This window comes from Sesamum indicum, linkage group LG12 (assembly GCF_000512975.1).
Source record: "Sesamum indicum cultivar Zhongzhi No. 13 linkage group LG12, S_indicum_v1.0, whole genome shotgun sequence".
Lineage (NCBI taxonomy): Eukaryota > Viridiplantae > Streptophyta > Magnoliopsida > Lamiales > Pedaliaceae > Sesamum > Sesamum indicum.
This window is the reverse complement of record NC_026156.1, coordinates 4,394,086-4,411,841: the sequence shown is the minus strand read 5'-3', so window position 1 is coordinate 4,411,841 and position 17,756 is coordinate 4,394,086. Positions and strand designations below refer to the sequence as shown.

Genomic DNA, 17,756 nt, shown 5'->3' with positions numbered 1-17,756 from the left:
AGTTGAAGGAGACAGGCCAGTGACGTGGGGGAGCGAGCCCTTATTATGGGGTCAAATCAACTTTGTGTGCTGGGTTGGGTGTGTCCCTACTCTTTCTTGTACCTTATTTTGACTCCATTCCCTCTCTCCCCAGTCGCCCTCTTTTTTCCTTTTTACCCAAACGGTGAGATAAGTTAGAAACTGCTGTGGTAATAAGTGACGTAAGTTTTGAGTGTTGAGTGGGACTTGTGCTGCTGCTGCTAGCGCCGACTGGATTTTGCGGTGCAGTGTTCATCAAACACTTTTTCTAATTAATGAATTAATTTAGGTTTTGGGGTTGTGGTCTGGAACGTTATTGTTTGATGGATGGATTGAACAGGAGTTGGGGAAGACACGTCTGCGGCTCTGCCTCTCATCTGTCTCTTTCACTTCCTAATTTCCTTATCTCTGTCTTAATGCTCCTCGCAGGCCATGGCCTTTGTACCCTTAAACACAGCACACGCCGAAAGAAATGGGCAGCCCAGTATACTGCCCACTATACATATCATCACACTACATTCAAATACTAGGAAGCAACGTCTCAAAACCAATGTTTGGACCGCCTCATATTTTTTCTCTAACTCTTTGATGTCAGTGCAATATAAATTTGAAACATAACACCAAAAAATTAACAAGGAATAAGCACAAGATGTCCTATAACTTACACTAATTTATAGTGAGATACATATGGTATAAACATAAAAACAAAGCATTGGACATCTGGAGTTGCCTTTGTCCAAAGCAGTAGCCAATAGGCAATGTGGATGTTTATGGAACCAATTTTCACCATTGCATCAGCTATATTTCAGAACTACACTCATATACAGTTCTTCAATCAGACGCAGTGAGTTAATCTTCACAATATAGCACTTTACCTGGGAATGTAGGCAGGGACATCCTGTTTTTTACACGCAGGACGACATAACATTTGATGTAGCATCGTAGGCTTCTTTCCCGTTTTCACAAAACAGACCAGGAAACTTGCACATGTATAGACTGCATGCGAATATCTCATGGCCATAAACTAGGCGAGCAAGCTAGGCCCATTCTCAGCTGCTGTCCGTGCATGTTCCTGGCTATGATGTCTTCCCATTTGTACTTCACGATTGAACTGTGTTCTGGCCTTTGCATATGGGGCGTCTCTCGCTGAACCAAAATCAAGAAATTAAGTCGAGAAAGAATGCTCTGATGTTGCAAAATTGGGGAACGTTTCTACGTTTGTGTCATTTGATTTATTCTTGAATCTCTGGATTCAAGAGAATAGACCAGAATCACACTAGCTGAGAGCTTACCTGCAATTCTCTGGGCTCGAAGAATATTCTGTCGCCTTTTCCACCAACACGTCAAGCAAGTGGCGATAAGTAGAAACGCCACACAAGCTCCAAGTGCGATGCCGACTTTAGCACCAGCTGAAAGATGTGGGCCACATTGTGGTAATCCAGGGATGCCACAAAGACCTGAATTATCAGTAAAGCTGCAACCGTCCACATATAACTATTCTCAGATAACAAAGAAAATTAAGTCTTATATTGGCAAGGGAAGGGATTATTAAGACATTCGGGAGAAAGTACTTGAAGCTAGCTCCGTGCAAGAGCCTTCCCCCAAGCGCAGCTGGGACTTTTCCTGATAATGAGTTGCCATTAAGGTCCCTGTGACAGAGCAGCACATTAGTCCACGTAAACTGTTATCAATTCAAGGGCAAATGAGAAGTTGAATTCCTTACAATATCCGTAATGAGGTTAACTGCCCGAGGCTTTCAGGAATGGATCCATTGAAGGAGTTGAATGAGAGATCCCTGTGATTCAAAACTTAAATCAGCATTCCGTGATGATATACCCCAAAACTCGTCACGCTCCAGACTCCAGTCCAAACTTGAGATTAATTGAAGTTGGACAAAATATATATTCAACTCAACTGAATGCAATCTTATGCCACACTTATTTGGTCTGGACTATGAGCAAGTTATGCTATAGAATAAAGTCTGCAAATTGCATCTTGCAGCATATCCTGGGGATAAGTGCAATGAACTGGAAAAAAGGAAAATCCTGATTCCTCTGTCAAGGTCTACATCATATGGTAGAAATCAACCAAATAAAACACACGAAATTAGACATCGCCAAAGAGAGAGTTGCTAACTTTAAAGTATTATTACTTTAAAATGTATCTTCTACCATGGGAAATCAAAGAAATAAAATGTATACAGCAGAGAGATGGTGGTGTAAAGTTTACTTACAGAATCTCCAGACTAGTAATTGTTCCAAGTGAAGACGGAATGACCCCAGAAATGCTGTTCCCACTCAAATTTCTGAAAAAAAAAAAAAGAAAAAACTAGTTAGAGATGTATGAAAACTGAGCTAAAAACTGAAACCAGATAATGGAGTGTTGAAGATATTTGACAGGTGGAGAATTGTTTATTTTAATTAACTCGTATGAAATGAAAACTTGATGTTTAGAGAAACTGCTCGAATCCACAGCCAAAAGAAAATACTTTTTTGTTCATGATGAGATGCATAGAAGGAATATCTTCAGTACCCGGCCTCTCATTTTACTTACATGCTCTGGAGATGACGAAGTCGGGATATATCATTTGGTAAGAAACCCTTCAACCCCTGGTTGTCAAGACCTCTAACCTCACAAATAGAAATAAAAGCATGAATAAGAAACAAATTCTCTAAACCATGTCTCCGAAATATATGAAAAGGACAGATATTAGCATATCAAACAAAAGGTGGATCACATACTCATTCAACAAAGTTGCTAGAAACTTATGAATTTTGGAATTCAACAAAGCTATTGAGCTAAAGACATTTGCAGGTCCCATTTTAGTCATTTCCTTACTTGCTCTTGACCAACAATTGTGGCAGTTTAACAACTGTGCTATCTATAGAATTCTGATTCGGAAGCAGCAGTTTTCTTATATGTCTTTACTCATACAAAAGATCTTTCTAGAGATAAGAAACATACAGTCCATCAATAACATGTTTTCTGATACTTCTGTCATACTGACAATCCACTCCACTCCATGGATGCTGTTCAGGAACACAAGGATCTCCATTCCAACCAAGCCGCAGAGGAAGGCCCAGTGTGCTCTTCAACTTTTGCAAAGCCTTAACTATAACAATGGGAAAAAGTTTGTTACAGTTGAATTCGAGGTTCTCAGTTGGAAAGAAAATAATATAAGAATGGCATACACCATAAGTTTTAGTTAGATAATCACCATCAAGGAAATAAACAATTCAAACAACAATCACAAACATGAATAGATGCAAGAAAAAGAACTGGTGGATTTGACACGTTAGCAGTAGCCCATACGAATCATTACTATCATTCCAGTATCATCAGACGCACAATAGGCCACTTTTATCATCGTTGCATTAAAGATATATGCTACAAGCTTGAAAAGTGAGAAAAACAGGATGCATGGCGGAAGTATTCAAGTGGATGGAACTTTTTCAAGAGCGAGTACTGGGCATACAAATAGGAGTATGATAAGGCATTGGCAATTTTCTTGGTGGTGGGGAGTACAATTAGTTTTTCCTCTCCTCAAACTGTATTCAAGGAAATTCTTTATCATGCAGAAAACTATATCCTTGCATCTCATAATGCACATGGCCATTGATTACGATAGTTCTGTGAGAATCAGGCAAACTACAGACCAACTTCTCAATGAAAAGCAAATGGGATAGAAAGTCCTATGTCGTTGAGATTATCATAGAGCAGAATTCATATAAAGTTTGATATGATGCAGAAAATAAAGGTGAAAGAATGTGAGAGAAATACGACTATGCTTACTTTCATCTGGCAATGTTTTGGATTCAGCCAAAACAAGCTCCAGAAGCTCAATAGCGCTGATTAGGGCATGATTTCCTTTTGTAGGGTGCAAGGTTATTGTCAAACTCCTGCCACTAACAACAACTGTTGTATTCAACACAAGAGCAGTATTAACACCGCCAGCCATACTGACAATGTCAACATCCGGAAATGCAATATCACCATTAAGCAGAATGTCGAATACCCTTTGTCCTGCTCCAGTGACTGAAGGATCTATTTCTGCAAAGTGTAACCAAAGAGAGTAATTTCTAGTGGGTTCAACCTCCATTGTGTATGCTAGATCAGGTTGAGTATCAGTGCTAATAAGTGCTGTTTGATAAAGAGCCTCTGGATAAAAATTGGGCGACTGAGAGATCTGTTTGATGCTGCTTTTGGTAGATATGACTTGGTCAGAACTCTGTCCAAATGTTGGGAGGGAATTCCAGAATCTATCCCCACCCCAGCGGTCTGCACTGTAATCGGCACCAAATTTCGGGTCCTTAGCACCACAGCTGAGTCTTCTGTCAGTTCTGAGAATCGTTCCTTGACCATACCCTTTACCAAAATAGTATGCTCTGTTATCTATCTGAAGAATTTCAATTGCAAGTATTGCAGGATCTCCATGTCCAGTGCTGTGGAAGCAAAGAGAGGCAGTTCCATCCTTCAGAAATATGAGGGCTTCAACAAATGCACGCTCGTCATCGTGGTTGCTCCAACCAGATGGCAGTGAATAAATTAAGGTTCCTTCAATAGACACATCAAACAGAGGTTCGTTGTCGAAGCTAGGTTCTGCAACCAATCCAAAGTAGATCCTCACCACATAATGGCCATGGGGAACCCTATTTATGCCGTAGCAGTTTTCTGTACCTTCAGACAAAGGGAAATAGCGAAGCGTATTGAGTGAAGGAGAGATGAAACTTGGGGGGGTTGCATTAGCAGGAATTCCGCCTGTGTAGGCAAAATCCTTATTCCAGAAAGTATTTGTTGGAGAACTATGAACATCATCACGAGCTCCGCAGCTTATTCGCAAGGCATATGGCGCTGTAGAGAATGAATAGTTCAGATACAGTAGAAGAGGGAAAGGGGTCTAAAATAGTTAAGAAGCACGTTCCGCTAAAGATAGCTACTACCTACTTAATTTATAATAAACGACAACCATTACTCAAGACCTAAAGCTCAGGTATTTTGGTATTCTAAAACATAAAGAACCATCATCCAAATATATCATGCACAGGCATGATGAATTGTCATCAAGGTTGTTTCAGCTGAAGACAGTGTCCTCAAAATAGGAAATGTCAAACATTTTCTGATTCCTCTTCCAAACAAAGGGAAAAGTGAACTAATGCTGGTCCTCTAGCAAACACAAAGGGAACTGCAAGCACTATGCATGCCTTCAGTCCAAAGTGAAAATTTCCCCTTAGGGCCTAGATCCACCGAACCGCTGGGCGCCCTGTTAGAATGTTGACAGACATACATTCTTTGTACTGCCCATGTAAGAACGGCATTACTACAGGTGAAGTTAGAATTCTCAAAGTTTGGCAAATTGACTAAGACCCCAACAAATCAGAAGCTCCCGAGTTTAAATTACACATCAAAACGAAAGAACTCCCCCAAATCAATTCTTGCATCAACCCAATCAAACAGTTCACTTGGTATAAAGCCAATTATATATAATCAATCTATACTCAATCAAGAAATCCAACAACTCATAACATTTGTCTGCATCAAAACAACTGCTGCCCCCACAATACACACACTCAAAGAATTAAAAGAAAAAACCCAAATCAAACTTGTAAAGCTCTATTAAATAATTGAACACCATCCCACCAAACCAACCAGCCAATTAGTTCAAGAAACTAAATTTGCATAAACTTTCTCCCGAGAGTGTGTTTTTTAATTGCGAGAGAGCTGACCTCGAGAAAAAGAAGGTCTGGGAGCCAAGAAAAAAGCAAGCAGAAGTAAGATCAGCCGGGCTTTCAGCATTGTGGCCCGGAGTTGAGATTCGCTAAATTGGAGTTATGTTCTGCTTTATCTACTTCCCATCCAAGCTTGAATTATTGAGGAAAAAACTGTGGCTTGACATTCTATCTTGGATCTTTCCTTTTTACTGCTACTGCTCAGATTGTGGGAGAGGGAATCTTGAAGTCTTGAATAATGTTGAAAAAGGGAGTGTAGTGTGTGGGACGTGCTGTGCAGGTAGAAGCAGTTGAAGCTTTTATTCTATTTTATTACTTAACAATTTTTGTCAAGTCCAGACAACAACTACTACTTTGTGCCCCCAAGAGATAAAGAATTCTGCAACAGTTGTGTTTTTTCTTGAGCATGTTGGGTCTTGGCCCGTGAAGTTGTATGAGGTAATGCTAATATGAGGTTGAGGGTTGTTCCTGGTGATGCAACCTACAATGGATAATTTCCACGTGGCCCAATGATCTCCTAACGATCAAGCTTTTCTTAAATTATCATCTATTTTAAATATTTCTAACAATATGGGAAAAATTATTTAAAAAATACATAAGGAAAAGAGGAAATGCCAATCGCCAATTTCTAGGAAAGTTTCCAGTATAAATTCTGAATGTATAAACAATTCCCATCACGGAGGGCGCACTGTAACAGCATGAGCCGACGTCGCATTTATACCCACGAATTAACGAATTAACTATTTTCACTCCATTTCTCGCTACTTCCAGAAACATGCACTTTCGCGACAAAAAGCGACGCGACGGATGAGGAAGATTAAATTGGGTGGGGATGGATCATAAATGTCCATAATTTAATCGGACGGTCCATATGATCCTGCAATTTTAAATGAGACTTTAACGATTTTTTTCTTCTTTGGACTTCTAAATATTGACTCTTTCATCGCAATCAACCTACACGAAAAAGAGAAGTTGCATGAATTAATGCGCAATCAACGACACCCGGAACCCGAAAATCCAAGCCCATTTAACAATATCGGGTTTGGTTCGGTTGTCGCTTCTATACAAGAAATTTTACTGAATGGGCTATGTGGGCATCATCATGGGCCGTGAACTCTTCGGTCTACGACTGGGCTGGGCTTGAATATGGATGAAAAATTAATGATTGATTCTATAATACCGGCCCAAAGGGCTTGGCCCATTAATACAAATCATCGATGTCAAAACGAAAATAATAAAATAAATATAACACTTCCTAATTTGTAATTCCTTACATTTAACATAGATATAAAATTCAAATTTGAAATTTTGTAATCGAAATAGTCGAGGTGAAATAAGAATATAGAATTGACTCTAGGAATAGAAAAATATTTAATTACAAACATTTGGAAATTTAAAATTGGACAAAAATGGCTCGTTAAACATAATGCCAGCCCATTAATTCAAATCAGCCATGTCAAACAAAAAAAATAAAATAAATATAACACTTCCTAATTTCTAGTTCCTTACATTTAATATAGATATAAAATTCAAATTTGAAATTGTGTAATCAAAATAATTGAGGTGAACTAAGAATATAGAATTGACTCTAGGAATAGAAAAATATTTAATTACAAGCATTTGAAAATTTAAAATTGGACTAAAATAATATGATGCCAACCCATAATGGCATTCAATTTTGGAAAGGCATAATTACTGCATTTAAATATATTCTAGCTATAGATAAAATTTGAAACGGTGCATGTGATGTACGGATATTTTTAAAATATATCACATCCATATCAAATACTAGAATGCACTATAATACTTCCAAATATTTATCTAGTATATATATGTATGGTACTGCATAATGCGTCCAAAATAGTAATAAAATATTGTTTTAAATAAAAAATGATGTACATATGTTGGGATGTGCCTAGTACAAGTAAAATATGAGTTATACAGTGAAATAAAATATAATATGTAAAAGTATTGTTTATTTGATTATCAAATTATTTGTCCCGTGACATATTCTTAAATATGTTGCCTTGTTTTAGTACTTTTTTGTGTACATTTAATTAATAATTCATTTTTTTCACTAAGTCGTAATAATATTTTAACATATTAACAAACAATGTTTTACTTATGATATTTTTAAAAAATTTAAAATAAGATATATTATTCAAAACCGCGAGCAAAAAATTGCTCGTTCAATAAAGTCCAACTTGAGATTTTTGGGCTTAACTTTCCACAAGTCTTGGAGAGGAGACCTATAAAAAAGTACGTTAGCACGCCAACACTCAAATAAGTAAACGCTGATAAAAATAATAATTAGAATTGAAAAGTTATAATAGAGATTAACAAATTACTGCTATGGAGTTCAAGTAATAGTATTTTTGCACATGTAACTGTTGAGATAACGTTTCTCTTTTATCGAGGAAAAATGACCTCTTTTTATAGCACTTGCCCTCTACCAGGTGGGAGGGTTCGGTTCCCTTGGGACTAGGAAGAGAGTTTGTTGGAGAGTATACACTCTTGTCTTTGAGGGGGCCTCTCAACTTCCAGCTTGGATCCCTGACCGTTAAAGACTTATTGCATCCAGATAGGTATGACTTCTTCTAGAAATAAGGCTTCCCACATTCTCGAGGGGCGATTGAGATTGGTTTAAAAAACTCCCTAGATTCTTCAATATCCTTTGTGGAAGAAAAATTGTCTTTCATTCGAGCTGTCCGGCTAAAGCTTGACCACGTGCAGGGAAGACTTTCCAAGTGTCGATAGGGTAGCCACGCCTACAACCCCTTAGGTTGTCCACGAGCCTTTCTAGGCTTCTGTGCACTTTATTGCTTAAAAGACCTCCTCCTAAGCGTGGGGTTTGAGGTCCTTTTCTCTTGAGGCCGCATGTAGCATTGGATCCTTATTGTGCTTTCTTTCACGTTGGGCTCTTTTTTGGCCCTTGCATCTATAAATTTAGCATGTTGTAATCATATTTACGTTGATGTGCATGCAATACTAAGAGACCATTGAGTACTTTCCTTTTTTATTCTATTATGATAAATATAAAGAAAACCCGCAGTTATGCTGGTCGTACATCTCGTCAGGCTTATTCAAATATAATATTGAATCGAGAAGTAAATAACGCGTTGAGAAAATTATCGTAAATCTTGATTAATCACGAAATGTAGTTTATAGAAAATAAGACTTGTCTAAAAAGGAGTCGAGCAATATAAAACTATAAATACTTATAATAAATGCGGATAAAACATTGGAGCTTGAAATATGAAGCTCATTAAATTAAGTGAAAATCATATGAACGTGGGAACTACTCGTGCTACTACTATCCACGACGAAATTCATTTATAATGAAAGTTAATCATTGTATTCAAGTCATACAATACCCAATAAATTTAGTATATCATAATCATGTTTGCATAATTATGCATACAATATCAAGCCGTTGCCTTCCGCTTAGTAGGATGCTCTTGTTGCTAGTTTCTATGTAGGGAATTCTATGTCGATCGACGTGATGATAGCTCTATACTGAAAGTTGATGCAAGAAGTATCCTAGTTCAAATTTAAGCTTTGGATTTTGTGACAAATAAAGCATCCAAGTGGTGAATCTAAACAAAGGGAGGCTCTCATGTTTCACACTTCAAGAAAATCGATACAGGAAGTAGTCCGACTGCATTAATCTCGATAGTTACAGCCTCCCCTCTTTCCTATCGACTGCTCTTCATTGCACTACAACACATTTGCGTCAGTATGCATGCGATATAGAATTTTACGTATAATTTTTTATATCAAGTATGACAAAATAAAGAAAATAGTGATCCTAGTCGTAAATCTCATTGGTCATAAGACGTTGAAAAAACTATCATGAACGTTGTGCTCATTACCAGAGTTTACATAACACATTTGTCTGCATTGAAGTCAAACAATATAAACATAAAAAAACACTTGTAATAAACGCGGGTAAGGTATTTGTGCTTGAAACGTAAAACTAACAAAACTGCATGAAAATTAGACAAGAATTGAAACTACTTGACTATTCCACCACAACGTTGACGAATACAATCCATGCACGTACACGTGATTATTTTTATCCACCCTAATTTATACCTTATTTTTTATTTATCCAAAATAATAAAAGCATAATTATTTCATCAGTTATCTAATATTACGTATTTTTTTTGGGCAATGCATTCAAATTATATTGAAAAATAGTTGGACATTGTTTAATAAATTTTGACGTCCGCATTTCGGGTTACTAGTATAAATTAAACAAACGGGCTCAAACCAGGCACGCTGACGTCAAATTCACAGACCTACACTCTCACACTCGCACACAAATAGAGAAAGATCCCAAACATTCGTACAAAAGCCGCCGCAAAAGCTTTTTCTGCCGTTGTAAACCCCTAATGGCCTCGGTGATGCCGCCCCCGCCGCCGAAACCCTCTACTTCCGGTATCGACGATGGCGAGGATGAGATTGAGTACGAGGAAATCGAAGTAGAAGAGGAGGTTGAAGTCGAAGAAGAGGTAGGGGAAGAACTCGAAGGCGAAGATGTGGAAGAGGGCGGCGAGCATGAAATTGAAGAAGGCTTAACTCCAGCATGCGACGAAAAGCAAGGAACGGGTTAGTTTTTCATTATAAATTGTTCTGGGATTCGTTTCTTTTTTCTTTTCTTTTTTTTTTTTTTGGATTATCTTGATTCGATGCGTGTTTAATTATCGGGAATAATTTGGTTTACTATGGGTTACATTGCATATATACTTGGAATGCATCCGTGTTTTTTCGTTCCTGACGTCTATGCTCTTTGATCATTGAAACGTTTGTGCGTTTCGTTGGTAGGTCTTTCTGGACATTAATTTTTTTTTCAGTAAAAGTTTCTGATTATAGATTTATTCCACTGATTTTGCGGGTTAGACTGTATTTCGACGCACTTAAATTTCCGCTTAGTTTGATTCCCTCTAATTCAAAACAGAGAACTCATATATCATTATTGTTGTTCCTTGAGATAATAGTTTCATAAGTGTGTTAACAGTTGTTTGGATCCGTTCAGTTATATTTCATAAGGGTATTTATGTTGCTAAATTTGAAGACTGATGCAGAGTTTATTTTTCTCGTTCTCTGATTCTTTTCTGTTTTGTTTAATTTTGTATTTTCTTGTTAAGTGCTTGTGTTACCCTTCCATCCTTTATAAAATCGACAGAATTAAGAACACACATGTAATTTAGAAAATCATTTCCCAATGGCTGAAAGAAAGCATTGAGTGGCTTGCACACCTGACTATGTTCACCTTTTCATGATCTGTCAAAAAGAAGAGATATCATGAGCACATTGTGTTGCGACATTTTTATAAGTGCCAAAACCTTCAATTTCTCAAACAAGGACTCTTTTGTAGGATTATTAAATGATCAGAGAAGTATTTCCGTTGTATAAATGGACGTGCATGTGAAAATGTCATGTCATTATGTAGTTTCATGATTATGCATAGCTGGTCAAGTGTAAGGGAGGACTTTGGGTGAATCTAGTTTCCCGATCTTGAAGATCACATCTAGCGGGAGACGTATCATTCACATGACACGTCATGCTTGGCACTTGGCATTGAAGGGCCGCCTTTTAGCAATTGGTTGAAAGGAGAGGTCCCACTGAGGTGCTTTGTGTGTGATCCACGTTTCATACGGTATTTGAATTTGGCTTGTCACCGGATGAAATACATTTGTAAGAATATTAATTAAGATGCCCCTACCTTTCAACATTACCACATGCCATGTGCATCTCAGGAAGAAAGGGAATAGAAAAAGAGAAAACAGTAGTATCCGGGAAGAAAGAAGAAATAACAAAAAAGATGACGCTACCTGAAGAGGTGGAAGGAAAACATTACTGTTTGAGCAAAACTGGCATACATTAGGGTTTTTCCCATCAACCCTTTATTTTATAACCAGACCAGCCTTTTAAGGTTGGGGTTTAGCCACATGCCCGAGAGAAAGGCACCCTGGCGAACACCATCTCTAGACCAAGCGAAAGCCCAGAGCCATCTTCTAAAGATGTTGCTAGGCTCTCACCTTTGGTGCCATGTGCCATGGTGATTAACAGCGTGCCATTTATAACTAGACCAACGCCATTTAATGAAAATGTTTCAGATTTTAGCATTTGTGGTACTACTGTATAGGATTCTTTGCTGCCAATCTTGGCATAGTCTGAGCATTCGGATGTAGTTGGCTTGTTTAGAATAAAAGTTTGCACCTCACCTTACTTTAAATGGGTCATTAGAGAAATAGTTTCGTGTCTTTGTATTTGTATTTCTTAGCACTACAAAAGCATGGACGAAGCCAGTCTGTAAGCTCAGACAACTTCCACAATTCTTATCAATCTGAAGGTATTGAGATCTATGTCTGGTGCTGTCTGTTCAATATTTACCTTGTTTTCTTTCTTTGCCTTGTAGCTACTGTTCAAATGTTGGAGCCTGCGGGACATCCCAAACAAAAACAATCAGGTTCTGCGAGTCAAAGCATATCTATTTCAAACCCTCCAACAGGTATCCCCAAAATACAGACAAGTACTGGTGGTCTCAAAATTTCTGGGTCAAGTGAGAAAGAAGAATTACATGTCTATGGTGAGGTTTTCTAGTATTTAATGGTGTGGAGATATGAAGCTTTCCCTTGAGGAGAATTATAAAGATTTATGTTCATTTCATGTCACACTGTAGTCTCTGCCCTTTCTGTCATTTGACTGAGAATCAAAACTCTGAACTTATTATCATGGGGCTCTTGCAGGGGAAAGAACCTCTAGGGACAATGATCCAAAAGCTCCTTTTTATCAAATTGGAGAAGTGAATCGTGGGAGAAGAAGTCCTTTTATTGGCGATGTTAATACTGCATTAACTGGTGACGCTTCTAGCCAGAAGGATAATGCTATAAATTCTGTTACTACAGAAACTAATCACAGAGCTGCAGAACCTGTGGCCAAAATAATGCAAATGTCACCAAGGTTAAATTCTGTTCTAATTTCAAACGTCACACACTGAAATATTGATGCATAGAAATTCTAGTTTTTCTGGCAGCCTATTTCTTTCTTCCTAGCTGGAATTATGTCCTAATGGTAACTAGGTTTCTCAGGCTGCATGTCCCTCAGATACGGCTGAGGGATCCTTCCCCTAGTGCTGAATTTGACAGGGATAACAAAAAACTGAGAATTCCCTGCGAATTCTTTGCGAAGGGCTGGTGTATCCGGGGCAATTCCTGCCGATTTCTCCACATCGGAGATGGATCAGCAGTGGTGAAGACAACCAAAGGCACATACGAAGGAAATTTCTCCGGTTCCTCTGTTGCATCGCATGACAATCACCATAATACTAGAATTTCTGCTTTTGGATCAACATTACAGGAAATGATTGGTAAGGAAAGTGATATAGAACACAAGGGTCCCAGGTCCACAGAGTTGTCCCATTCTCATTCTAGGCCTCCTTTATCTTTTGGTTCACCCTCTTGGAACACCAGTGCCCTTGGGACCCAGAACCTTTTAAAGAGCGGTGTAGAGCGCCATGCATCAGTATCCTCTTCCTTTAAAAGAAGCATTTCATCTGTTTCTGGTTCTGAATCAGAAAGGCTGTCAGAGAACCATGTCTTCAAGGATACTGATCTGGCCAAATATACATCTAAGATATCTTATGATTGGGAGCCATCTGCTCCTTTTCGCCCATCCCATGCTATAACTCGAAATTTGTTATTGAAAAAAAATCTATATAACCCCATACGTGATAGCATTGAGCACACAGGTGTCAAAGATGGGCAGGTGAAATTGTCAAGTTCCGACCAAGGATCAAATAAGAATGTAGATGTGCCATCAAACAGTTCGCGAGAAGAGAAGCTCTTGAATTCTGTTCATATTGAGGGTACTGTGAAAGATAATATATTTCTTTTGAGTTCTGACAATAAACTGAATGATAATACAAGGGACAAGGCAGAACTGAAAGTTGATGGGTCTGACAACAACAATGAAGCTGATGTTGATCTCAAGGGAGCTGATCAGTTGCAAAGTGAATCAAAAGCTTTCAAGTATTTCCAATCTGCACTTATCGAATTTGTTAAAGAATTGGTGAAACCAACTTGGCGTGAGGGCCTTATGAGCAAGGATGCCCATAAATTAATTGTTAAGAAGGCTGTAGACAAGGTTCTTAGCACATTACAGCCCAACCAAATCCCTAGCACCGGTGAATCAGTCAACTTATATCTGTCTTCATCCAAGCCCAAGCTTGCCAAGCTAGTTGAGGTTAGTCTCTTCACTGAATGCATGATAAATATTCAGAGTGAATTCTGTTGGTATCAATACGATCCTTCTCTTTTTAATATCTGGTCATTACCATTGCAGGGATACATTGATAAGTATGGGAAATCTTGAGATTGCTGAATGATTAGTCTTTGAACCATTTCCTATACCTTGAAAAGGAAAGTTTTGAACCCTATTCTGCGGGCACTTATTTTCCTTTATTTGGATCACAGCTAAGACACAGGCTGGCAAAACTATAAATGCTTTTTTTTCGACTTTTCTATTGATTCGCTTTGGAGATGCTTATTGATTAATGTGAGTTTCTGGAGCAAATTTTGGTGAATTAAATTGCATAAGTAGCTGCAATATTTGTGTGCTAACGCATTAGAGGCAACTATGTTGGTGCATGATGGTACAAGTTTTTGCCTGCATCTTTACTATAGGAGCCTTAGTAATTTCGACTCTTGATGAATGTTTTCTATTGAAGTTCTTGTGTCATCTGAACCTGATACAATTGGATTTTGGGGGGTCAATGGGTGGTGGAACCACTCTGCCCCTATTCTTTAATGGCCACTAGTGGACATGGATGCGTTGCACCGGAGCCACTGTAGAATCACACGTTAGCCTAGAGATCCTCATGGGTGGCTTATTAATAGTTGGCTGCAAATGATTATCTTGATTTCTGGTGGTGAAATAATAAGATGTAGCTCATCTAATGCAATTCACATATCTGTATGGGGATATTGCATTTCTTGGAATGGGATGGGATTCTTTATTCTAAATCCTATAATACTTAAACGTACATATGCGTACGAGTTATATTATATATTTTATTTAAAAAAGAATTTGTATGCATATACGTAAATTGTATTAGGAGACGCACTAAGATTTACAATAGAAAATCCAGACCCCTCAGCAATATGGCTTACTTGTAGTGTTAACTGTAAGTGATGTGCGAACCTACAAGTGGCAGTAGATTTTGTTGACTGTTTTAGCTGTAGGCAAAAGTTCTTGATCCGTATATGAGATGTAGAATCCCTGTATATATATGAATCTGATTCTGTTCGCTTACGGCTTTACAAAGACACTCAAAATTGAATAATACTTTTAAGGATAAAATGCTTCTTAGAATATTTCATATGTCCTTAACCCGTATGGGATAGGTGCAGTTTGGACATTGTCTACTGCGAATCCTAAACAAACGAAATTGATGTATCATCTAGGAATGATAGAATATCTTTCTGCTGGCGCATGCAAGGATACTAGTGCGGGTCTCGAATAATAACTCCCACTACCACTTAGTATTACTAGATCTCGAGTCAGACATCTAGCTCTGACGTCCATCATCATGAATGATAGCTGATCAAATGATAATTAATCATATTCTTCAGAAAAAGGTCTTCACTGGATTAGTTCATTGTATCGAGACCCACTATCATTTGAGGGATTGCTTACGGGTTTAGCATATGGGTCCACCCACATATAAACCCCCCAGTCCCTTGAGCGGCAGCTTGCGGTTGTTGGGATAGGTCTATATTAATCTGCCTATTCACTAATCTCATGTCCGTAAGCAGATTAATATAGACATATCCCAACAACCGTACGGTCCCTTGAGCGGCAGCTTACGGTTGTTAGGATAGGTTTATATTAATCTGCGTACGGACGCTTACGATTGTTGGGATAGGTCTATATTAATCTGCTTACGGACATGAGATTAGTGGATAGGCATTCATACAATAAATGATTTCTTTATTGCATGCTGTTGATTACAAGAATTGAGGATGATAGATGAATGAATAGAAAACCGAAGCACATTTCAAGTGTTGAGAAAAGTTGCTACAGAAGTCATGTGATTTTAATCAATCCGGCAAAACAACCTTATTTAATAGTAGGTGCTAATTAGATGCAGTTATGTGATCATTATATAAATCGTAGTTATTTATAGTTGTTCGACATAGATATTTGATATTGTTATCTACTTATAAAAGATAAATGATATTTGATCGTTTTCACTTAAAAAAAAGGGTGTGAATTCAACAAATAGAAATTAATGACGAGTTGAAAATGTTCTTTTTGAATTTGTAACCAGGTCAGAAAGAAGGAAAATTTTATAGCTTCCCCTTGGTTTTTTGTTGTTGGCTGTTAGATAGATACGGAGATAGTGTGGAATGAACACGCTTATCAATAATTGGTATTGTCAAAGATCATTGTATTTAAAGTGTCTATCAACAATTCAAGTTGCATGACAACATATTTTAGGAGCTGAGGGATTTATCAGGTTTTGTTTTGAATTTCATGTAATAACATGTGCTGGTGGATGTGTAGCCGTATGTCTTTCGGGAGTAAGTTCTAGGTTATGGTACGTTCCATAGAAATAAGAAGGAACATAAGAAGGGTGTTCTGCATGAGCTCTTATTGACTTGCATAAAGTTCCGGATGCACAATATTGAATGACTGATGTAACTAATTGAAGAGAAATCTTAAATATCGTACTGATAAGATGTTCTGAATTCTTCTAACATATTGCCTGCTAGAAAAGCCCTAACCTCAGTAATTTGCAGATGTGATCTTACCTGGATATGCCGGAACAGTTCGGCCAGACAAGGCATGAGCAGTTGCAAACTCGATCAATACAATGATGAAATGAAGAGAACGAGGGCTGGTATTTTGCAGTTTCTTCATTGCAATATATTTGTGTTCACTGGCCGGTTTGGTTCGAGGGTGCGACAATCTCTGCATGGGGTGGCAAATGACGAGAATAATTTTTGGCCTAAACTTTTTCGCCCTGCGGTGCGCTTCTCCTTTGCTATCCTTTTAACTTCAGAATTTTGCTTACCGTATGAACTTCTTGGATTTGTTGTCCTCCTGTGGTCTGGAACTGGTGACAACAAATCAGCTAAACCTATTTGCTTTGGATATGAACAGGTTTTTGCTGCAAGTTGACCGTCCGGAAGCTTTTTCCCCGCAGGAAAGTGGTTTGGGCTCCCAATTATGGAGCTGGCGTTGGAACGGCTGAATTCGAATTCCTGCTCTTGTTGACGCATTCCTGGACTTCCTTTTCCACGAGTTGTGGGAAGCAAATGCTCTGAAGGGCGTATTGAGTGCTGGTCTTGAATGCACACAAGGCCTGTAAAGGAAAGAGAATCACTTGAGGTAAAATCTGCACAAACAACTGGAGACATTTTCTTTGGCACGTTAGATTGAGGCATTTTGCTGCAGATACGCTTGCTAGATTTCTGAGCTTTTCTATATGCGTAGCTTAGGAACAGAGTCCATATGCTATTTATATCTCTTAATTTTGGCTTGTTCTAAGATTGTAATTGTATGTATGTATGTATGTACATTTCTCGTCCGGCAATTCTAGTTTCAGGTCCTCTGTCAATTTTGTGTAGTTTTCTCATTTCTCCTGTACATACGATTTCTTTTGTCCCATCCGAGGACATTATGTAAAACAACTGTTGGTTAGAGTGAAATATGATTCTTGATTTTTACGTACTGATTTCAGCTATCACTGTCACAACAACGACTTTTAGTTTTTGTGCAGAATTAAGTCTGCAGATTAATAACAGGTGATAAATTCAAGAAATTGGTGTGAAGTTGCATTACAGATTATTGTACGCTAGTTGAATTTGCGAAACAGGTTTTATTGGCGTCTGTATCATTAAACTGAAAACTGGTGAGTATGGTATAGATGACCGAATGGCCACGAGAAGTTTCTCGTGTTACCCAAAACGAGAAGGTGGGGAGGGGGGGGGGGGGTTAAAA

The 17,756-nt window shown here is 38.2% G+C and overlaps 2 protein-coding genes across 5 annotated transcripts; one reads left to right on the top strand and one right to left on the bottom strand.

The window, feature by feature from the left end:
* On the bottom strand, positions 625–6,104 carry LOC105175562 (putative leucine-rich repeat receptor-like serine/threonine-protein kinase At2g14440). Its single transcript, XM_011098040.2, has 9 exons — positions 5,742–6,104; positions 3,811–4,869; positions 2,983–3,130; positions 2,572–2,643; positions 2,252–2,323; positions 1,742–1,813; positions 1,590–1,667; positions 1,311–1,492; positions 625–1,164 (listed from the first exon to the last, which is right to left on the bottom strand). Exons 1-9 carry the CDS (start codon positions 5,809–5,811, stop codon positions 1,043–1,045), a joined length of 1,875 nt encoding a protein of 624 aa, XP_011096342.1. The 5' UTR covers positions 5,812–6,104; the 3' UTR covers positions 625–1,042.
* LOC105175561 (protein FRIGIDA-ESSENTIAL 1) lies at positions 10,035–17,486 on the top strand. 4 transcript variants are annotated; one of them, XM_020698302.1, is made up of 7 exons: positions 10,035–10,355; positions 12,169–12,339; positions 12,500–12,713; positions 12,842–13,994; positions 14,094–14,306; positions 16,553–16,781; positions 16,917–17,486. In XM_020698302.1, the coding sequence occupies exons 1-5, from the start codon at positions 10,139–10,141 to the stop codon at positions 14,121–14,123; spliced, it is 1,785 nt and encodes a 594-aa protein (XP_020553961.1). In that variant the 5' UTR covers positions 10,035–10,138; the 3' UTR covers positions 14,124–14,306; positions 16,553–16,781; positions 16,917–17,486. The 4 variants fall into 4 exon arrangements, with proteins under 4 accessions (XP_020553961.1, XP_020553963.1, XP_020553962.1 ...); XM_020698304.1 differs by having other exon boundaries at positions 12,169–12,261; positions 14,094–16,781; XM_020698303.1 differs by lacking the exon at positions 14,094–14,306.